Here is a 23,748-nt window from a genome sequence, read left to right on the forward strand (position 1 = left end):
AGTTTGCAGGGGATCTCATCCCACTTCTTCACTGCTTTGGTCCTCCCTACCTCCTCCGATGAGGCCTCAGCAGCTCTCTTCCCCTTGCCGGTCTTCTTCAATGTAGACATCACTAACGATTTCACACGGCAATGGATGGGGGAGATTGTGTTGTCTGAGCTATCAGACATACAACTGTGACAACGAACAAAGGATGCTTCTGAAGAACAGATATCTGGAAGCAGAACAAAGGTAATCGGAATACAAGGAAAGAAAGGAAAGCTTTGAATAAAACAGCAAAGAAGATGAAGAATAAAAACTCTACGGGCTTGCTTTTATAGACCCAGGAGAGAGAAAATTTGGTATGGATCGGACTACACGCGCCCCCACTCGCAGGTGTTCGCCAACGCGAGCGCGACACGTGTCCCTGACACTGTGTGAGGGGACACGAAAAGAAACGATACAGCTGTTGCCAGAGTTCACGCGCCACCACTCGCAGGAACGGACCAATACGAGCGCGACACGTGTCCCTGACACTATGTGAGGGGACACGAAAGGCAACTGTAGCACCTCGAGCACACGAAAGGTCTGACACGTCTCCATCACTGACGCATGTCAGCAACAACCAACCACGTACAGGGACGATTCGTTTTCAACAAAAAGGATAGAATTTCGTGCAGCCATGAATAATAAGAAGAAAAGGACAAACCCCTACTAAAAGAGCTAACTATTTAGTCTAATATCTATCTTACCTCGCTCGCGCGAGACAAGACACACATTAGACTGGGGGGGCTTGAAGAGGTATGTACCCGCCTCAACACCGAGCGAGGCGGGTCAACCCACAAGATACAGACAAGAGACTTGAAATCAATATATTATGAAGGCACAAAGCCAAAACCTATGCGCATGGCGCATATCACATATGCTCAGGCATCACATGCTCAGGCATCACATATGCTCACGCACATCACATGCTCACGCATATCACATCTGCGCGTGGCGCATCCGCGCGTGGCGCATATCACATGCTTGTGCATATCACATCTGCTTATGAAACATCTGCGTGTGAGAATAAAGAGAAGACCTCGCGCATCCTCAGGATAGGCACATATCACATATGCACATAATCAACCTCGTCCTTATCCAAATCAGGATTAGGGCAACCTTGATTGTGCACGTCAGACAACCTTCCAGAAGGTATCTTTTTAAGGAATAAGAATATGCTGATGTTGACAGCTGCCAAATGAAAGGTGGACAACTCAGCATAACTCATGTGCTACCACGTGATTATAACCAATGAAAAAGCACCAGGTGTCCCCAAGGACACGTGGCGCAAATCAATTGGAGGAGGCCAACGAAACCCTAATTGGGTCTTAGCCCAATCAGTGGAAACCCTAGCACTATAAATACAGCATCAACTCCACAAGGAGGGATACACAATCATCCAATAACATACAATCACATCCAATTACAGAGTATTCAGCTATTAAGCAATACACTCCATTTTCCTTACTCTCACATTATTATCTTCTCCTACAAACACTTATTCTCACACCGGAGGGTTACCCCAAAGAGGACCCCTCTGTCCCTTTCTGAGGGGTAAGTTGACGGTGCTGTTCATTTTGTAGGTGGAAGAGCCCAGATCCCAGAGATCCATCGGTGAAGAAGCATAATCACACCCGAGGAAAGTAGATCGTCTACCAGTGAGTCGATCCACGTTTCTTCAATGCTTATTTAATTAGTTCCTATGAACTTCTTATTGCAGGATATTACAATGGTTGCTTATTGAATGGGTCAAAAGAACTTGGTTAAAGAACTTGATGATGCGTGAAGGGTTCTCATGAATTTTTTTGTTTGTTTTTTTTTCTCGTTTTGAATATTGAATTGGTTAAAAGAACTTGGTTAACCCACATATTGAATATTGGACTTGTCAAATGTACTGGAGTTTTAGGTGTGCTTTAGTATGCATGACTCTTACATTTATGGTTAACAACAACAAACGTACCCAGTAAATCCCACAAACAGCAAAAGCTATTAGTAGGGTCCGGGGAAGGTGTGATGTAGACAGACCTTATCTCTATCCATGAGGATAGAGAGGCTGTTTTCAAAGAGACCTCCGGCTCCAAAGCATGCAACATACAAATACACATGTACAAGTAACAAAACATATAGTGATAAAGTGACATAGTCAAATACCAACACATATGAAATCATAGAATCCAAATACACATACCAACAAAAGAACAAGCACAAGCAAAATCTCATAAAATGTAGAAGAGTCTACGTCCATACGCTAAAGGTAAGTTTCAAAAGTGGCATTCTCTAGGACTCCTTAACCTTAATCCTACGTCTCTATGAAGTCTTGTCGTGAACCATGTCCTTAGAGAGGTGTAACTTTAGCAAATTATGTCTGATCCGCTCATCCCAAGTCAATTTGGGTCTGCCTCTACTCCTCCTTCCTTTTACATTGTGGGTTTCCACTGCTCGCGTTGTTACATGTCTTCTCTTCACATGTCCATACCATCTCAATCTCCCCTCTTTTATTTTTTCACATATGCTAACAACTCATAGTTGTTCCCTAAAAACCTCATTTGTTATTCGGTCCAACCTTGTGTGCCCACACATCCACCTCATCTCTCCATCTTACGCGCTTATGTTTTCTTGATGGTGCAACAGTCTGTCCCATATAACAAAGCAGGTCTAACCGCAATCCTGTAAAATTTCCCTTTTAAGTTAGTTGGAAACCTCCTATCACAAAACTCCCGTAGCTGCTCTCCACCTACACCAGGCCGCCTGAATGCGATGGGTTACGTCATTGTCCATCTCCCCATCTCTTTGTACAAACGATCCTAAGTATTTGAACTTAGTAGCTTGTGGAAGCACTTGATATATTTGTCAAATATGGTAAGTAGGTTTTGGGGAACTCCTCTTCCTATTTGGATATGAGTAAGGATGGCGTGGATATTGAAGTTATCAGTTCTGTTGAAGAACTTCAGAATTGTTTAGACTTTTCTTAGTAAACCTTACGCTCTGAGTCAGTTCAGTTTTTTTTGGTAATTAATAATAATATTAAACATATGCACAGGTTACTGACTTGCATTGCATCGCCACAAGATCGATCATATGCATATATTCTATTCACTACCCGTTTGAAAATAAAGAATACTTTAGCAACAATTTCCCTGTTGCCGAGGGTTTAGGTCAAACTCGTGGATGAAGTCTTTCTTTTTTCTAATGCAGCCGTGATTTGATTTCTATCTGTTACATTAATTAATTAATTAATTAATTAGTTTAACTGTATATGATCAATTTACATTTTACAACATAAACTTATGTTGTTTATATGTTTTTATGTTCTTGATCTATGTTATTTCGTTAATGTTTACACAGGATGCACTGCGGTTGTACATTATCAACTCTCCAGTGGTAGGTACGGAACCTTTACTTTCAAAAAGGATGGAGTTTATGGCGTTGTGAGTAGTCTTCATTAGCTTTTTGTTAATAATCACTCCTTTTCTATTTGTTTTTGTTCTTTTAATAATTTGAAAGATGATCACTTGCAACAATGAGGAAACTGCTCGGTGTTGAAGACTTACTTGTTCGTGATTAAGGGGGTGAATGTTAGATTTAATCCTTTCAAGTTAAAGTCTAGGGTTAGTTATGTAAATATGTCATAGTATGTTTTAGTTAGTTTTATATTTATGTATTGTAGAAGGATTAAAGTTGTAATTAGCACCAAGATCAAAAGACATGAACGATGATATGTGGTCTATATACCCTCAAAATCAATAAAGATTTCATACCTTTTGCAAATTGTTATCTTGTTATTTTCTTTGATCGATCACTCTTTCTTATTATATTGGGCAACAGTTTTGTTATTTGTGTTATTTATGATGCCTCGTGTTGACCAGATGATAAGTATTCATTCTCATTCTCATTCTCATTCTCATTGTTCCTGTTTCTATAAATGATTGTTACATCAAACAAAACTGAACTAATTATGAACTCAAAATTGATGATAAATGGACAAGAAATGTGTTTGGACACACAGGGGAATGGAAGTTTTAGCTCGGTTTTGCAAGAAAATGAAACGGCTTTAGAATCGAAAGAGGAGCGGATGAAGAAGGTGCTGTTTCACAAAGGGGACTAACTGCCATAGCACAAGGTTGTCTTGATTTAGAATGTGTTGCTGTATAAGTATATGGTACTAAAAACGCAGCTTATTATTGGAACATTGGAACATCCTGCACATATACATGCTTATTATTCTCTTGCTGGACCAAGAACTGACTCCCCGCCTTTTGTTATCCTGCTTGACTTCATTGGTCACTAAATCTGTACATAATTATTAATAAAGGCACCATCTTTTTCGATCTTGAGATAACTTCCATGTATCTTTACTGTTAATACTGGACCTTTCAATAATTGTTTACTTGTTTTTTTCTACTCATGGTAATGTATGATTTGAATAGAAAAAGTAGTGGAACTCAGTGGTCTATCATGCAACTTGCAACACATTTATAAAAAACTATTTCATCAAGTGAGGGCCTTTGTCATACTCCAATAGCTACACCAACTACATAATATACATTGATTTGTTGTGTATATACATGTGGGCTGCACTTTGGGCATACTTTCCTTTTATAATACATGTATACTATAAATGGTGGTGATGATCTGGAAAAAACCGGATAAGTGTAAAGTGAGTCATGGATGACATGGCGATCGACACAAATAAAGTTGGTTCAACTTTAACTATGCATTACATGTCAATCTACATATTTTGTCATGATTATTAATCATAAGTTACACTAGAAAACCACTCTACTTTGGGCTTCAAATGGTTCGGATCTATCGTTTAAGTACATGATAACATGAATACATATCCCCAAGACAATGATCTGAATTACAAACACATATCCAGGTTGCCTAACCTTCAACTTGGTACCTTGTTGGTTGAGAAAACAGACCCGAATTGTACATTAGTATATTAATTCCATTGTCTGGTGTTTTGACCAATTGCGAGAATTTGTCCATGTCACTTGAGAAATTGCTTGTTCGTGCAAGGTGGACGGTGGTGATATCATGGATGCTAGGTCTTCTCTTTTCTTTCCCATCTGAATGTTGCCTTGCATAATACTTTTGAGCATGACTCGCCACTTGTGTTGGTGTTTTCGTCACCACGAAGTTGCGTGATATGTTTCGCCAGTCTCCTTTTCCATGAACTTGAAGACCCATCAAGAATCGCCTTTAATTAATACATCAAACATAAGTTACTACTAATGTTATTAAACATAAAATATTTAATAAACTTACTACTAATAAAACTAGTTCACCTATGCTCTTCTTCGGTCCAAGGTACACCTTTACGCCTCTCGTGGTCAAAGGATCTTAACCTCAAAAACCTGTTCTTGAACGAAGTGAATCGATGATCTTGATTAAATTCAGACTTAACAGTGGAGTACCCTGGGACTTCATCCAAACCGGCCTCTATATTATTAATATCAGCTTCTAGTTCCTCATATTGTGCTCTCACTTCATATTCTGACTTCCCGGGAACAAAGGCAGCCACATTTGACCACCTATCGGGTGTTTCGGTATCAAATATAGCTAGAGCACTTTCAAACCATTTGTTCTGCTCTTTCGTCCATTTTGATCGCTTGCTTTCTTGCATCGTGAGCTCAAATCTTGCAAAGGTATGCTTTTACAATGACTGTTGTATATTTGTAGATGAAAAGTTAAGAATCTTTGATAGGAATCATATCATTTAAAATACTCTTTTTAAAGATTTATTAGAACATATTCAAGAATCTTGAATATGACCCATCAATTCAAGAATCAAGAAGACCTTGAAAAAAATATGAAAATTTTAACTAATATAACTTCCAATTAATCACAGCTTTTAACTAATCATATACCCAATTCAGAAACATGATCAAAAAGTAAAATTTCACTAGTCTAAAAAAAAAATTCATTCTAAGCTATGAATCTTGAAAAACATAGGGGGTGAAAGCAGAGAGCTTTACCTCTTGATGGTGATTTGTGGATGAACCCAAAATGATTGCACAAGGAGGTTGTTGCAGAGTTGTCAATGGAAGTGTGATTGTGTGATATTTATACACCAAGTGTTGGATGATTTGTATAATTAATGAGCTATTTCACTAGAGGGTTTGCTTTATGACAACTTTTATAATTGCATGAAAAAGTTAGCAAGATTTGGCATGACAATGATCCATTTGCCTTTTCATTTATTGTGTTATCATCCATCATCATCATCATCATCATCATCATCATCGTACTCAGTATATCCCACCAATAGCAAAGCTATTGTGTTATTATTGCTCTTACCAAAACCTTTAGGAGAAAGAAAACTCTGTAAAACTTCTTTTTGTGAACATAGTGGCAAATATCTTTTATTTTTAGTAATAATACAAGGACCTTTTTCCCATTTTATCTATTGATATTATAATAATAATAAAACAATATTAGTATTCGAATAAATCAATCAATCAATCAATCATACCCAGTAAAATCCCACCGACAGCAGAGCTATAGGTAGGGTCTGGGGAGGGTGGGATGTAGGCACACCGTACCTCTATCCAAAGGAATAAAGAGGTGGCTTCCAGAGAGACCCTCGGCTCTAAGAACATGTGTATGAAAAAAAAAAAAAAAAAAAAAAAAAGTTTAACAGTTATATAAAAAAAAAACTACTACTAATTATAATAATATTAATAATAAGGTCGCAGTTTAACCGCAATATAAAAGCTAATAATAATAATAATAAAATATGTAAGGGAAATATCATTATGGTAAGATATTTTTATTTATTTAATAATTATGTAAAAATAAAACATATTTTTATGTAAAAGCTAATAGTATAAAAGCTAATGTTAACCATATTTTTATTTATATTAAAGCTATATAGTATTCGAATAAAATAAAACATATTTTTATTTATTTAATGATTATGTAAATAACACTCTGTGTTTATAGTTTATATTATATATTATTATAGCATCAAGCGCCTGTAGCTCAGTGGATGGAGCGTCTGTTTCCTAAGCAGAAAGTCGTAGGTTCTCGACCCCTACCTGGCGCGAAATATTAATATATTTTTATATTTGTATTATTAATAAATTATTAAATATAATATATATTGGAATTTTCGTTATTAAATACTTAAACAATACATGTTTACAAAACAAAGGATCAGATTTTAAGCTGAGGCTCCAACAGGGACACCAGATGCGAGCCTAGATGATCCGTATAGCGTCTCTTCAAACCGGATGATCTCATTTTTGGACCCGTAAGCTACTTGAGTCCGATCATCAAGGTTCACAATAACCTTATCTAACACGGACTGTGTCCCGTCACTGCTGTAACCGCCAGCATTCTCAATCAATAGTCCCAATGGAGCCACCTCGAAAAGAAGCCTTAGTTTCGCCTTTGTTGTTGGTGATATCACATTTGTGAAAACACCTTTTTCTTTCACAATAATCTGTAACAAAAACAACACTATAAGTTATAACAAAAAAAAGATGAATAAAAATGTACAACTTAAAAAAAAAACAAATTGACGAGATCGACCTGGTTAACATCAGGCACCATTCCACCGGTGTATCGCAAAGTGTACTTCTCTTTAACATAGTAATTGATCAGCTGTATTCAATCAAATAATAGTTATTTAATAAAATGATACAATTTAATCTCCAATATTTCTTGATATGCTTAGTAGTATGATATAATGAAAGTTTAAAAAAACCTTGTCATATTCAGGATTATCAAAAGTGGCTCTCAAATTTCCAGGGGAAAACATTTTCCCTTCACCAATTTCTGTTGTTTCCTTCACATGCTGCCATTTCCCTGACCATTAACATAAAAGTCGATAAATGTTTGTACGTGTTAGCAGAGTTTATTATCTGTTATAGTTATTATTATTTGATTTATTATTTATCTTTAAGTTTGTTTGTTTGCCATTATTGTATGTCTAGTTTGAATATTAGAATAGTTTTTTTTTTCAACGTTCTATCATTATCATTAGTTTGTTAGCTTTAACGTTATCTTTATATGGTAATCTCTGATTTCTTTTTGTAAGTACGGTTATCATAAGTTTTTGAAAAGGAATATTCTCTTTACCTTCGTCAAGAAGAAGAAACTCGTGGGTTCCAGGGACACCCTTGAGTGCAATGACATAAGTAGTTCGAGGCCCGTAAATTCCCATGGCTGCAGCCACTTGGTCCCTTCCGGTCACCCCGGTTAGCTTATCTCCCGGCCACACACCAAAAATGGTACCAACTGTGAAGTTGGTGTCAACAATGCTAGACCCATCAAGGGGATCAAACGCGACACTAAATCCACCTGTCAAGATAAAACAATGAGCGTCTTCAGTTTTTAGATAATAAAATAAGTAAATGGTTAGGCCGCATGTCACAATTCTGTGAGCCCAAGATTCTTTTTTCCTCACCCCCTTCATATTTATAGTTATAAAAAATAATATATAAAAAAATAGTAACTTATGTGAGATATTTGACTTCAAATATGTTAAATTATTTGCTAGTAACTTTGATGCAATTTCAATTTTTATCTTCTCACAAAATATTATTTAATAATTTAAATGTTCATTACCAGTTATTTAAAATGCCACTTATTAAGCTCGTGTAACACATAGTTTCTAACCCGGTATGTTATACAATACACTAGTATATCTATAATATATATAAACGAAAAAAATAAACGGGTCTTGGGTCTCATCAAACTATAAGTATATTATTAACTTTCAGAAATATTATTTATAATTAAAAAACCAATTTTATAGTAAAAGTAATAAACGGGTCTTAGGTCTCATCAAAACCATATAGCTTTTAAACCGGGTTATAACATCTTATTTATTTGTCAAACAATTTATCATCAAACCATAAGTATGTTATTAACTTTCATACAATAAAAAAATATAAATACAAAAAACAAATAAATATTAGAACAAATAATATAAAACAACCCCCATAATACGGGGGATAAAAACTAGTTACATATAAAGTACTAAATGATAACATGCTAACCTTCGACCGGACCGCCCATGTCTTGAAGCTCAGGAACTTCTTCCGAGCAAGCATATTTACAGAAATGCGAGTGACTCAATGCCTAGAAATAAATTTGCAACAAGTTATGTTATTTTATATATGACAAGAATGTATAAGAAAAAAAGGTAAAAACCTATGAAACTAACATCAAACAAAAGCTTGTCTGCAAGCATATCAACCGCGAGTTGTTCATCACCAAACGAGTTGACACACGCAGTGCCACCACAAGATGCGGTCCGGACTTTAAACGCAATGGTCCTAATCGCTTCACTCATGCTTATCAACACTCTGATAAGACCCTTGTCAGGGGTTGCCTTTGATAAAAAGTCTTCCTACATATGTCACAACATTGCTAATATAAAGAACAATTAATTTGAGTGACAAATTTATATCCGTAGGATCGCGGTTAACTCACCAAACTTTCACCAATTTCGCATTTGGTTACGAGTGAGGAGTTTTGTGTCTTTGAAACCTTGATGGATGATCTTGGCACTACCCTCAAAGACTCTCCGAAAAACGAACTCGACTTCAAATTCTGTCATTAGCAAAAAATATATCAAATGTTTGTGGGTTAAACTGGATTGGGGTTTTGCAGTTTAAGTGATTAAAGTTATGAGTTATAGTTAAATAAAAGGAAAATGACCAAAATGTCTATTTGACTGGTCAAAGTAAACAAAATGTCCATTTGACTAGCTTTTTCCTATAACTTCACTCTCAATCTCGTCGATATGCACATTTCTGAATCATTAGCCTACGAGATTTTCAACTAACAATATACTGCCACTCGTCTCAAAACTATCGGGTTGATATATTTTTTAAAATAATCATCGGAGCCACGGGATTTTTCAGGCGTCCAACGAGTTTTATTTTGGCGCCCGACATATATTTTTTTGGCTTCCGACGAGATATGTTTGTACGAGATTTTTAGGACAAGTGGCAGAATTTGGTTGGTTAAAAAGCCCCGTCGATAAATGATTAAAAGTCATCATTCGACGAGATTTAAGGGTGAACATTTTCGGAATAAGATGATCAAATGGACATTTTCTAGACTTTAACCTTTTGTAAGTACATTTTGATCATTTTCGCTTAAATAAATGTAAAGGCAATGAAATTTGAAGCATATATATATATATATATATACCTTGGTGGTGAATGATGGGGAGATAGTACGAGGAGAGGCAAATGAAGTTGTATGTTGAGAAGCAACACTTGGTGAGATTGTGCCACGTGCAAAGCACGCTACTCCTGTCTCCATGTTTGTTGTTCTGTTTTTTTTTAATGTTCAAAGATGAAGAACAAGCAGGAGCTAGCAAGAGGTTGTTGAGTTAGAGGTTTTTAGGTGTTTAATTTGTTTGAAGGAATTGGTTCTTTAGAATTTAGATAAAGCAGGGAACGATGGAATGACACGTGGCAGTGAGGGAGTGGATAGATATGGTGTTGATGGAAAGTATGGGGTGAGGTTTATTACTCATCTTTTTTCAGAATTATGTGGCTCTCATGCATGTGGTGTTGTTATACGGGTGATCATGTTTGAATGAAACCAGTGGTTTTAAACTTCTCGCGTGTTATGCTAGGAATGTGGCGGGACTATGTTGTTATCAATATTGGTTTGTTACGGTATCGGTTTATATTATATTAATAACTTATAAAGTTATTTATGTAACTTAATAAAACACGAGAGAGAGTTACCGTATTAAAAAGTTATGAGGTTAATTGTATAATTAACGATTTTTTTTATTAAACTCAAACCTGTATATACGATAAGAAACCAAAACACTTGTGAACCACACAAAAAGTAAAATACAGAAAACACTTATATAGATTATTGACTAATCTAATAACAAAACATAATTACTTATCTATTCAATTAATTAGTTTATGGTTAATAAAATATGAGATTTTTAACCAAGGTTGACTCAACGTCCTCGGATGCTTAAAACTAACTAAAATGATGAGACATTTTATTTCTTTTCTCTATGCATATTGCACCAGAGACTAATATCCAAGAATTATGGAATATGAATAATATACAGTAATAATGAATATGAGACAATCGTTCTTATCTTGTGGCTCATCTAATAATTACTAATTCTAAAAAAACTCTACTTTCAAAAATCATAATATATAACCCTTATTTAAGATTAAGACCCTATAAAACTGGAGGCCTAAAGTCATGATTTCATTTAACTTACCTATAAGATGGCCATGTGTTTAACCCTAAGGTGGTTTAATGTCTTTTATTTATCTCAATAAAAGGTATAAGTTTTATGAGTAAGTTTATAAACTTCAATTTTTTTTTCTTTACATTTTTTCAAAAAAAAAAATTTGTATCTTTTTTTTTGTGTTCTATATAAATCACTTATTTTATAAAAAGTTTAAAATCTATTAAAAGAAAATCATAAATTTGAGTAGGTTCTGTTATTGGAAAAATTATTAATAACTTTAATGCAAAAATTATTAATAACTTTAATGCAAAAATTATTAATTCTAATTAACACAATTGATATTTGGTCTAATGGCATGAGTATGATAATTAAAGTTTGGGATATCTAAAGTTTTACGTTCAAAACCTGACTCAATGAGTTTTTCCTACTGTGGCGAGTTACATCCATGATAATGTTTATAGGTGGGTGAGTCAGGTCTGAAGCCTCAAAATCAGAATGAACAGTTAACATTCCATTTCAAGAAAGCTTACTCAGATATAGGGCTGTTCACGAAATGAACCGAACGCGGGCATGCTCATACTTGGTTTTGTTTGAAAGAGAGCCGAACCGAGCGACTTGAATTTAAAGAAACGAGCGATATCTTTATGCTTGAACTTGGTTTGGTTTTGAAACCGAGCGGCTTGGTTCGGTTTGGTTTTGCTTGATTTCTTACAAAATTTCCAATTTTAAATTTCTAAAACTTCAAAATATCATTAATTCAAAACTTTCAACTCTAAATTGTCTAAACTTTCCCCTTTAAAATGTATAAAACTCAAAGTTAACAACAAAACATATATAAAACGAGCGGCTATGGTTTAAATTTGAACTTTGAATTCAACACCAAAGAGGGAAATTTTAAAAACTTTAAAAAAATAGTATACTTTTATATATATACATAAAGTTTATATATAATACTAATAAATAAAAATAATTCAAGCAAAACGAACCGAACCAAACTGAACGAGGCTTTGCTCGTGCTTGGATTGTTTTGAAACCGAACCGAGCCGAACGACTCACTTCCAAACCGAGCCTAAATCGAACGTGCATTTTTCAAGAAATTTTCGAGCAAACGAAGAACGAGCGGCGAGCAGTTTAGACAACCCTACTTGAATATTGGGATAGTTATAAACGATGATAAAAAAAAATAATAAACTTGATTTAAGTGACATATGGGCATCATGAAAGTCTTGAGGGTGTTTTATGCAAAAGTCAAAGTGTTAAACAACGTTGTCTGTCTGTACTCTGTACTCTAAACAGAATCTTGAAGTGAAAAACAAAAACCCCTAGATAAACCCCTAAAACAACGTCTGCGACTTATTCTTCAGGTTCGTCTCTACAATCCCACTATTTAATTTGATCGATGATTCCATTGAAACTTTATAACTATAAATCGGGAGTTTGTGATATTGCTATCAATTCTTGATTTTATTGAATTGTTACACTTCTAGATTAGCAGGGTGTAAAACTGAAAAGTGAAATTAAGACAGGCATGTAACAAGTATACAGTTACCTTTACTAGGGGTGTGTATGGGTCGGGTGGGGTGTGTTTCGGTTTTTTGCTAAAACTGAACCAAGGCTGAAATGTTGGTTTTGAGATTTTGAAAACGTTCGGTTTCCCATTTTTTTTGTTTTTTTGTTTTTTTGTTTTAGGTTGGGTTTGGTTTTGTCTTTTGAGCGGAAAATAAAAGTTGACCGAAAATAATGAATTTGGGCATAATTTTTTTTTGTTAGTTATTAATTAATTGATTGTAATAAATTTGGGCAAAATATTTGCGTACGGTTTCCTTTTGTGTGTAACTAAAACAGGAAAAATCGAACCGAAAGTTTGGTTTATGTTTCAGATCAGTTTTTTTGGTTTTTTGTTGTTTTTGGTTGGGTTCGGTTTTGTCTTTCGGGCTTGAACCTTTTTTGTTAGTTAATAATTAATATTTGTTATACATTTGGGTTAAACTGTATATTAAACTATTCTAAGTTACTTAAAATTTAGAATAGAAAATGCATATCTATAAGTTCGGTTCGGTTATATTGGTTTTAGTTACACGCAAATGAAACCGAACCGAAAGTTCGGTTTTTGTTTCGGTTTGATTTTTTTCGATCTTTTAGGTTTCGGATCGGTTTTTTCAGTTTCATGAACACCCATACCGTGTCACACCTCGAAAACCTTAACTTAACACAGCGGAAGTCTTAACTTTAATTCGTTCGGGTTATGACAGACGCCGATAGTCAACAATAATAAACATTTAATAATAAAAGCATCATCTTTTATTATAAGGAAACATTTTACAAAATCAGAGTTTATTACACGTGCTGATGCACGGTTTACAACACATCACTTTTGTTCAAACACCCCACGCTCTCATTTCCATGCCACCTCGAAACCTTCACTTTCCTGCAAAGCATATTTAAATAATATTTGGGTCAACACGAATGTTGGTGAGTTATTCCTGAGAAGAAAAACTTATTATATAAATATAAACAATTTATATATAAACAACACATGAATATAATGGTGTACGGCCATTATACTCCCAATAAAACCGATCATACACGGTATAACACAATAACGAAACCCGCATTTTACCTTTAAGCACAAAAAGCGTTAGTTGTAAACTAGCTACGAATACAACGCGTGTATGACTACCAATTTGATAACTCGAAACGTACCATACTCGAAATATTCCCACTTTTAACCCAACGCGAATGGAAGTGGGGGGCGTCACCCCGATAGATCTACCAACACTTCTGTGCCCTCAATTCGGTTAACAGTTATTTAACCAAATTGATTCATCCCACAATAACGACAATTTGTAGTATAATGTGTTTTCAAAACATATATATATATAAATACGAATATAGATATACAATATGCTTTTCGGAGGAAGAACTCACCTTTGATTTCGGTGTTCGAATAAACGCTCGTTCCTATATTAGTACACGTTCGTTAATCTTAAATTTGACTAAAATATACATATTCTTATTCTAAAAATTCCACACAAGCATATAACACATAAAGTTTACTACTTATAATCTTATAATTCTATACTTAAAAATATAAACAAGTAATAATCAACTAATAATTGTTTTATTTAATAATTTAATTTAATTATTAAAATTTATAAAAATTATTACCTTTAGTTGTTGGAGTGTAAAAATTTTGACTCTATTATAATCGGTTTTGTCGGTTTTGCCGGTTTCGTTGATTTTGAGCTTAAAAACGAACCGGTTGTCATTTTTATGAAACTTTTAGTTTTTAAATTATCTAGAACACTTTTTATATAGTTTTAGTCAAGTTTTATTGGTTTTTCAATAAAAATGTTTTGGTTTTTATTTTGTTGCCAATTTCTTAAAAATGTCAATTTTTAACGTTTTCGTGTCGGTTTTCGCGACACGAACCGTGTTGGTTTAAGTTTTGCTATTCTTGACTTTTCTTATACTTTAACTTATGTTAAATATAAGAATATTATGACTTTAGGAGCTGTTTTAATTCAGTTCCAAAAACTCATGTCGGTTCACCTTAAAAGTCGAACTTTCCGATCGTTAAAGTCACCGACAAGCTATTTAAGTCACAATGTCAAAACCAAACCATTTGGTACAGCAAATATACATATAATAACAAGTAATATATCATCACATCCATGTTTGATCATCTAGCACCAAGTATGCACACAAAACAAATTTTTAACTACACATGCTCAAGCCTTAGCTTAAGTTTTCAACTATACAATTATACATGTTATTTCTACAATCTCTACAAGGTGTTTATGTACCAAAATTTCCAGATCTTATTAACCCATATTAACATCTTATTTCATCCCATTGTTATCCTTTAACAAATACATTCTTGATTTCTTTAACAACAAAGTTTCTATTACTAGTAAGTAGCAATTTTTAATAACCTTATTATCATACTAACAATCTTTACAATAGAGTTTACTAAAGTAATCCTAACCACAAGTCTTTAATCATCCACACAAGATTATGTTCACTTATCAAATCATTTTGCAAAACATCTTGTACAATTTACAAAGTTTCCTTTATTAGTAAGTTTAACACAAACTCTTGTTTATCTAAGTTATCATGTTTCATGCATCCTAGTACTTCTAGTAGATTTTATTCCTTTCCATATGTCCCATTCAATCACTTAGTTTGTCATTTTCAATCCATATAAGACAAGTATGAGCTTTATGATCAAAATCAAATTTTTGTATTACTTGCATGTGTAAGTAACTTTCCAACAAAGTCAAATCCCTACATTTTTGTCAACCCTTTTCCAAGATCCTTTCAAAACCATTATTATTATTACTTACAACTTTTTCAAGTAATCAAGTATGTGGGTTTTCAAAATTATCATTCTTTCTTTAACCATTTTACCATTTAACAAGCTTACAACTTCAATCCAATACCAAAATCAAAACCTATGGTTCTAATGGGTGTTTTTACCCATAATCCATTTCCAATCTTTTGACCATTTACACATTTACTTCCATTATTAAAACAATACCTAAACCCATTTGTTAAACAAACTCAAGTAACATCAATATGGACAATCTATACAAGCTTAAATGCAACCATAACAAGTCCTATAATCAACAAAACCCATCTTACACATTCATATGCAAACTCACGGTCACATACATACATGCATATATCCATATTATACTTGCATGTACACAACCAAACATACTAAAATCAAGCCTTAAACATCAAATAACAACTAATATACACAAATCTTTGAAGTGGGTTACCTTGGGTTTCGGATTTGGTGCCTATGGAGGTGCTAATGTGACCTTGTGTTGGCTATAATCCTTCCTTTGTCTTCCTACTTCTTGTTATTTGCTTAAACCTCCACCAAATACCTCCTAATCAAGTGTTGTGTGTGTAAAAATTTGAAAATGTGAGATGGTAAGGTGATGATGGGGTGGCCGGTTATAAGAAGAGAGAAAGAGAGGTATAGGGTTGTGAGTTGGATGGTATAGAGTGTGCATGTGTCCATATTTGAAGCTTCCAAGTAATCTAGGTAATCATTGGATACATACATGCAAGCTTTTCATTGGTGGGTTTGGGAGGTGGGTTGGGTTAGGTGTATGTGGCGGCCGAGAGAGATGGGAGAGGGAGAGGGAGAGGGAGAGGTGGTTTTGAATAATGACATGTGATAATATCTAGGTGTTAGCGTTTAACGTATCTCGTAATTTATCTAGCCAAACGACTTCCGTTTCTAATAATTTTTATCAGACTTTGAGCGAAATTAGATTACAGTCAATGTCTGCCTAAAAACATAATTTTCTGATAAACTTAATGTCGGGCTCTTACGGTGTCCTCTACTGGCTTTCGGTTACTTATTTTCTAATTTTCGCGATTCTAACCTTCTAAAATTAAGTTTATACACTATCTCTAATATCCTAACATAAAATTTTATTTTTCAAGGTCATCTTGACACGTTTATGAATTTATTCGTTTTGAGATATTACCCGGTGTCAATCTGCACAGTGTCAGCTACACGTCAAAATTGAACTTTTTCGGGTTCCATATTTTTGTTAAAATTCAACTAAAATCAAAACTTTAACTAAAAATATTATTCCTATGTATTTATTTTACTAATTAATACACGATTACGGTTAAGATAATTACCAGATTAGTCTAATTTTTGGCGGTTGTCACATACCGTTTACTGTAATTCTGATTGGACATCATTCTCTTGAAGGTTGTTGTGCATATATGGAATTCGGATCATGTATTAGAGTTCCAAATGGCAGCTGTCCAACATCATACATAACTCGTGCAACTTGCCTGCATAAACAATCTATCGGAACCCAAAACCGCACTTCAAAAGCTTCATCGCTTGTCACATTTCCTAGCAAAAAGTACATTTCCAAAGCAAACTTGAAGGTTGAAGCTGTAGAAAAGGTTTCAGCTTGTGATATTGTATTGTATACTTATATGTTATTGTCTTTATATTCACAGAATGATTTCATAAATGTTCAGGTAAAAGTGAAGTCTTCTGAGATGGAACTCTCAAGTTTAACCGCCATAAGTCCATTGGACGGGCGTTATAGAAATAAAGTCAATGATCTATCCCGTTATTTAAGTGAATACGGCCTCATCTACTATCGGACGTTGGTTGAGGTACAATGCTTATTAGTTATTACACTATCGTAATTATTTTAACAGTTTTGATGTTTATATATTAATATATTATTATATGTGTTTTCTTACTTATAGATCAAGTGGCTGCTAAAGCTGTCACAAATTCCGGAAGTATCTGAGGTTCCAAAGTTTAGCAATGAAGCTGAAGCAAAATTGCAAGGACTGATTGATGGATTTAGTGAAAATGACGCGATTCAAGTGAAGAATATAGAGAAAATAACTAATCATGACGTGAAAGCGGTGGAATATTTTCTTAAAACAAAATGTCAAGAAGATCCCGAGATAGCTAAGGTGTGTCTTTAATCTCTATTAGCTAGTTGTTCACATGTAATTTTGATTTAGTTTTATTGTCGATGAAATAATTTCAGGTGCTTGAGTTTTTTCACTTTGGTTGTACATCTGAAGACATAAATAATCTTGCGCATGGACTGATGCTGAAAGAAGCGGTTAATTCTGTTATTCTTCCGGTTATGGATGATTTAATTAACGCGATATATTCTATGGCGAAAGCTAATGCTCACGTTCCTATGCTTTCTCGGACTCATGGACAAGTAAAGTCTTCACATTTTCCCTTTTATTTTATAATATTATATATTTGAACTTGTAGCTGTAACTAATTTTCTTAAATTGTTGTATGCAGCCAGCCTCACCTACAACTTTGGGAAAAGAAATGTTAATATTTGCTGAGAGGTTAAACCGAGAAAGGCGGGACATTTCACAAGTAGAAATACTGGGAAAATTTGCAGGTGCGGTTGGTAACTATAATGCACATGTTGTCGCATATCCTGATGTAGATTGGCCGCATGTTGCAAATCAGTTTGTAAATTCTCTTGGATTAAGCTTTAATCCGCACGTGACACAGGCATGTAACATGTTTTCTTAAAATTATTTTTCTGCCGTTTATGAATTTCATATTAAAACATATATATAAAGTATCGTACTGTTGATGCAGATTGAATCTCATGACTACATGGCTAAACTTTTTCATTCGTTTATTCGGTTTAATAACATTTTACTTGATTTTGATAAAGATATATGGGGTTATATCTCTGTGGGCTACTTCAAGCAGGTTCACTTTCAACTTTTATTTTGTTATGGTTTTTAAAAGTAAATAATTCTTAACAGTTAAATATTTGTGTATAGGTAACTAAGGCTGGTGAAATTGGGTCATCAACAATGCCTCACAAAGTCAACCCCATTGACTTTGAGAACAGTGAAGGGAATCTCGGGATAGCTAATGCAATTTTGGACCATTTAAGCATGAAGTTGCCTATTTCGCGTTGGCAGGTATAACTATACATTATTACGTTTAATCATTTAAGTCATAATATATGCATCTAAAGCTTATCTGTCAAGTGATATTGATATAACTATTGCAGCGTGACTTGACTGATTCGACGGTTCTGAGAAACATTGGTGTCGGTTTGGGGTATTCACTTTTGGCTTACAAAAGTGCATTAGTAGGAATTGGAAAGCTTCAGGTACATTTATATGTTCATATTTTGTAGGCATTTGTATCTATATTAACCAATGATGAACTTTGTGTGTGCGCGCATGTTAGGTGAACGAAGCTGCGTTAAACAAGGATTTGGACAATTCATGGGAGGTTCTTGCTGAACCAATACAGACGGTATGCATATTACCGCTTAAAAATTGTTTTAAATAATGACAAAATAGAATAATCTTATGGATTTTAAAATGTAGGTAATGAGAAGGTATGGTGTTGAGGAGCCTTACGAGAAGCTGAAGGAACTTACTAGAGGAAGAGCGGTTACTAAAGAGAGCATTACCGACTTCATTAACGGGTTAGAAATACCGGTGGAAGCTAAAACCAAGCTCTTAAAGTTGACTCCACATAACTATGTTGGAGTTGCAGCTCAGTTGGTGGAGGATGCATGCATTAGAGCCAATGGAAGTGTTTGATTCAAGTTAATTCACAATGGATGAATCTTTTTTCATTTCTAGTGACAATTTCAGACGCGTCACTAAGTGAAATTTATTCGAGTACAAGAGATGCAATTTTTTTATTATGCAGAAACTGTCATCTGTATCAAAAACTTATTCCCTGACTTAGAATAATACATTGGAATTAAAATATGGTTTCAGTTTTATAAACTTAAAAGTTTACCGTTATGAAGAAAAGAAAGTGGTTGCTAATTTTAAAGATCATGACATGCTATAACAGTCAAAAGTAAAAATGTGAATATTTATTGGATATGTGATAAACCTAGAAAGCTGGCGAGCTACAGTCGCGCAACGAATCAAATTTAATGACAGTCAAGTATAACTCGGTCGTGAGAGTAACGAATGGTGTGACGATTATGAACGGAATTCAATGTTAATGAAAGTACAAAATACTCCAAAAAACAAGACCAAGACTTGTGAAGTCAATAAAGCATAAATCCAATGGGTCCATGCTTCACTTCAGTCCCCATTAAGTTGCATGCCAAATCTTACCAACATTATCTATATAAACCCAGTAAGTAATTGTGTTAAAACTCAAACAATATAGAATGTTGGTCATTTCATACCTTTCAGTTTTCATTCATGCAATAGCACTATTATTATGTCCTGTAACGTCTGCCAAAAACCATACCGATCATCTCGCACTTCTAGCCATCAAATCAGCCATCTCTCATGACCCACAACATGTTCTCTATTGTAATTGAATCCTCTTTGGTTGATATGTTGCAATTTCTATTAGGTTTCTTTTGTAAAAAAAAAATAAAAAAATTGGCATGTTCTAAAAGTCAGGAAGTAAAATGGGATGTAACAAGTCAAACTCAATGGCAGTCAAATATAACTTGGCCCGTGAGAGACACAAATAGTACGAATGTATCGAATTCCATGTAACGAACGTCCAAAAGACCAAGACTTGACATAATTCTAATGGTCCCCTATCAATTAAGTTGCATGGCAAGACTTATGTTTCGTTGTCAATTCCCAGCAATGTTATTTATAGAAATCCCATGGATCTCAAATCAAGTAAATTGATTTGTCATAAACAAGATAGAATGTTGTTCATGACATACCTTTTAGTTTTCATTCATGTAATTACACTACTACTATTATGTCCTGTAACACTTGCCACAAACCATACCGATCAACTTGCACTTCTGGCCATCAAATCAGCCATCTCTTATGACCCACAACACGTTCTCGACTCATGGAACGCCTCGCTTCATTTCTGCCAATGGGAAGGTGTTACATGTGGTCGTCGGCATCCTAGAGTCACCAAAATTGATCTTGAGTCTAGACGCATAGTTGGTTCCTTGTCTCCTCATATTGGAAACTTGAGTTTTCTCAGAGAAATTTTTCTTAGAGCTAACGCCTTTGAAGGTGTAATCCCACCTGAAATAGGTAACCTGTTTAGGTTACAGAAGCTGATTCTATCGAACAATTTTTTTGAAGGTGAAGTTCCCGCTAGTTTATCAAACTGCACCAGACTTAAGGATCTTTGGTTCTCGAGCAATATTACTAGTTGGAAAGCTCCCACAACAGCTTAGTTCTCTGGTGAACCTTGTGACCATAAGCTTCCATAAAAATGATTTCACAGGAAGGATACCATCTTTCTTGGCAAATCTCACTTCTCTTGAAACCATATCGGCTGCAGACAATCGTCTAGGTGGACACATTCCACACGCTTTAGGTCAATTGAACAGCTTGAAGGAAGTTGGTCTTACAAATAACCAACTCTATGGTACAATCCCACCATCCTTATACAATTTAACATCAATAACAGTTCTAAGTTTCACACTTAATCAAATCAGTGGAGAACTACCAAAAGAAATAGGGCTGCAGCTACCTAATCTTGAGGTTTTCCAGATAGCAGGAAACAGTTTTACAGGAACCATTCCACTCTCATTTTCCAACTGTTCAAACTTGCAACATCTTAGCTTATCTGGAAACAGTTTCACTGGGAAAATTAACATAAATTTTAGTCAGATGCCAAATCTTTGGTTTGTTGGGCTAGATCGAAATGGTTTAGGAAGTTCAAAACCAGATGACTTGAACTTCATTGATTCCATGGTCAATTGTAGCAATCTTGAAATGTTGCTTGTTGAAGATAACAAATTAAGAGGAGTACTTCCCAGTTCCGTAGGCAATCTCTCATCTCAACTCACAATTCTAACTTGTTATGGAAACTTCATATACGGAACCTTGCCTTCTGGGATCGGGAATCTTTTGAAGTTAGAGCGATTATCCATGTCAGTTAATCAGTTCACAGGCATAATTCCTAGTGAACTTGGTAATCTGCGAAACTTGCAGCATTTATATCTTGATTAAAACAGCTTCACCGGGAACTTTCCAGGTTTTATAGGAAATCTCTCTTTGATATTTGAGCTAGGGTTGTCAAATAATAGATTACATGGACGAATACAACCAAATCTTGGTAACTGCACGAGATTGACGTTGTTGCACCTTTCTGCAAACAATCTTACGGGCCCAATCCCCTTAGAGTTGTTTCAGTTATCTTCACTGTCTATAATTCTAGATCTTTCTCATAATCAGTTAGTTGGACTGCTTCCTCAAGACATAGGAAAACTCAAAAGCTTGACAACGCTTGATTTGTCACACAATCGTCTGACTGGCACAATTCCAAACGCCATTGGAAGCTGCGCAAGTCTTGAGAATCTAGACATGAAAGCCAACTCATTTCAAGGTCCAATACCTTTTACAATGAGCGCTTTAAGAGGTCTCAGAAACCTTGATCTTTCTAGTAACAACCTTTCCGGACGGATTCCAAGATTCTTGGAGCAGTTAAATCTGTCTTCAATGGGGAGGTACCCGTGACAGGTATTTTCAAGAACACAAGTGCGTTCTTGATTAATGGGAATAGTATGCTATGTGGAGGCCTTCCTGAACTTGGCCTACCCGAGTGTGCCATGTCAGCAAGACCAAAACAAGGTTCACATGTGTCGCGTGTTATACTAGTTGGTTGGCTTGCAAGAATTCGAAGAGTGCATTGGTTTGTTAGCAAGAATTGGGTTGGCTTGCTCCATGGAGTCACCTAAAGAAAGGATGGACACTAGCAACATGGTCCTTGAGCTTCAACGCATCAATCAAGTAGTTCAAAATACTTTAAAGGATCTTGAACGTCAAGGGGTGGTGGTGCAGTTGGCTAGCACGTAGGTCACATAGCAATAGAGTGATCCTAAGGTGGAGAATTTGAGCCTCTCTCACACCATTATATATTTTTAAGTATTTTTCTAATATATATGATTCTTGAAACATGTAATAAAGTCTTTTATATGGGTAATACAAAGAGAAAATAATGATCACAATTCATATTGGCATAATTCTTAGGCTATGTATAATGGATGTGCTACAAAATGAGGTATTTTGTGTCATGTGGCTCTTAGTCAGCAAAGAGAGGGTTTTTGTTTTATTGCTGTAATGGTGTTGTAGCCCAATATAATATGTATATATATATATCACACACATACATACTAATATAATATTATTTAAACCACAACCCACACCCGCGACAAAAATTCCTTGCCCCCGCCCTTGTCGCGCGGGGGAGGGGGTGTTCTCGGCCCTTGTCGCCCAAATTTATTGCTCACTACACATGACCTTAAAGCAACACTTAAATTTATATCTAGAGGAACGCACAAACGAGAAGAGCCGCCTGCGAGCTACTTGAGACCGGGTCGACAAAAAGCTTGAAACGAGACAAGCCATTTTGTCATGTCTTAACGAGCCTTGTGTTTTTTTTTTAGTTTTTAACTCTTTTAGACTTCCATGTGTTAATTAATTCACACTGTGTAACTGAGCTTTGGCTCGTTTAAGTTACTGCACACAAGTTTGAGCCGAATTATTGTTTTCGATTTGGGTACTACTTGTCATTCAGGTTTAGACATCTTAACAACTTATGTGTACGGATTTGGGTTCTCGTTATTGTAATAGGGAATTTTAATTCGTTATTTAAATTGCTTATGTGAACATAGTGTATTTATTGTGTATATATAAATAGTTATGTATAGATCTATCGAATTATCGACACATTGAATAATTGATTGCGATGCACTGAAAAAGTGATTGTGACGCGCTGAAAAAGTGTATGTGACCAAGTGAATGTCTTATGTGATACACCGAAAGGTGTCTAGTCTGATGCACCAAAAGATTTCTAGTGAATGTGACTAATTGACCAAGTGAATATGAATGCACCTAAGGGTGTCTAGTGAATGTGGCTAACTGAATGTGTATGTATATTGACCGATAGCTATTATTTAAGACATTGCATTATCATTATAGATGTTGTCCCATTGGGTAAATTTTTCTCGAGCCTCTTTCACGCCATTAAAATTTTTAAGCAAAATTTCAATTTTTGATTCTTCCTT

General features: G+C 35.0%; 3 protein-coding genes and 1 pseudogene across 3 annotated transcripts; 2 read left to right on the forward strand and 2 right to left on the reverse strand.

Annotated features, from left to right (window-relative positions):
• Nucleotides 1–4,708: 4,708 nt before the first annotated feature.
• On the reverse strand, nucleotides 4,709–6,156 carry LOC143622187 (transcription factor DIVARICATA-like). Its single transcript, XM_077093396.1, has 3 exons — nucleotides 6,006–6,156; nucleotides 5,316–5,692; nucleotides 4,709–5,227 (listed from the first exon to the last, which is right to left on the reverse strand). Exons 2-3 carry the CDS (start codon nucleotides 5,651–5,653, stop codon nucleotides 4,909–4,911), a joined length of 657 nt encoding a protein of 218 aa, XP_076949511.1. The 5' UTR covers nucleotides 5,654–5,692; nucleotides 6,006–6,156; the 3' UTR covers nucleotides 4,709–4,908.
• Nucleotides 6,157–7,085: 929 nt separating this feature from the next.
• Nucleotides 7,086–10,520, reverse strand: LOC143622185 (sedoheptulose-1,7-bisphosphatase, chloroplastic-like). Its single transcript, XM_077093395.1, has 8 exons — nucleotides 10,198–10,520; nucleotides 9,472–9,591; nucleotides 9,203–9,388; nucleotides 9,036–9,117; nucleotides 8,113–8,334; nucleotides 7,739–7,839; nucleotides 7,564–7,635; nucleotides 7,086–7,474 (listed from the first exon to the last, which is right to left on the reverse strand). The coding sequence occupies exons 1-8, from the start codon at nucleotides 10,309–10,311 to the stop codon at nucleotides 7,193–7,195; spliced, it is 1,179 nt and encodes a 392-aa protein (XP_076949510.1). The 5' UTR covers nucleotides 10,312–10,520; the 3' UTR covers nucleotides 7,086–7,192.
• Nucleotides 10,521–12,506: 1,986 nt separating this feature from the next.
• On the forward strand, nucleotides 12,507–19,726 carry LOC143622188 (uncharacterized). The gene is made up of 11 exons (XM_077093397.1): nucleotides 12,507–12,585; nucleotides 16,962–17,164; nucleotides 17,243–17,383; nucleotides 17,480–17,695; nucleotides 17,773–17,955; nucleotides 18,045–18,266; nucleotides 18,357–18,473; nucleotides 18,548–18,691; nucleotides 18,784–18,885; nucleotides 18,966–19,034; nucleotides 19,109–19,726. Exons 2-11 carry the CDS (start codon nucleotides 16,976–16,978, stop codon nucleotides 19,325–19,327), a joined length of 1,602 nt encoding a protein of 533 aa, XP_076949512.1. The 5' UTR covers nucleotides 12,507–12,585; nucleotides 16,962–16,975; the 3' UTR covers nucleotides 19,328–19,726.
• A 647-nt stretch (nucleotides 19,727–20,373) lies between these two features.
• Nucleotides 20,374–22,419, forward strand: LOC143622164 (uncharacterized; annotated as a pseudogene).
• Nucleotides 22,420–23,748: the final 1,329 nt, after the last annotated feature.

Source organism: Bidens hawaiensis, unplaced genomic scaffold, assembly GCF_021521415.1.
Source record: "Bidens hawaiensis isolate Kalapana, Puna unplaced genomic scaffold, B.hawaiensis_p1.1 tig00003058_1, whole genome shotgun sequence".
Classification (NCBI taxonomy): Eukaryota; Viridiplantae; Streptophyta; class Magnoliopsida; order Asterales; family Asteraceae; genus Bidens; species Bidens hawaiensis.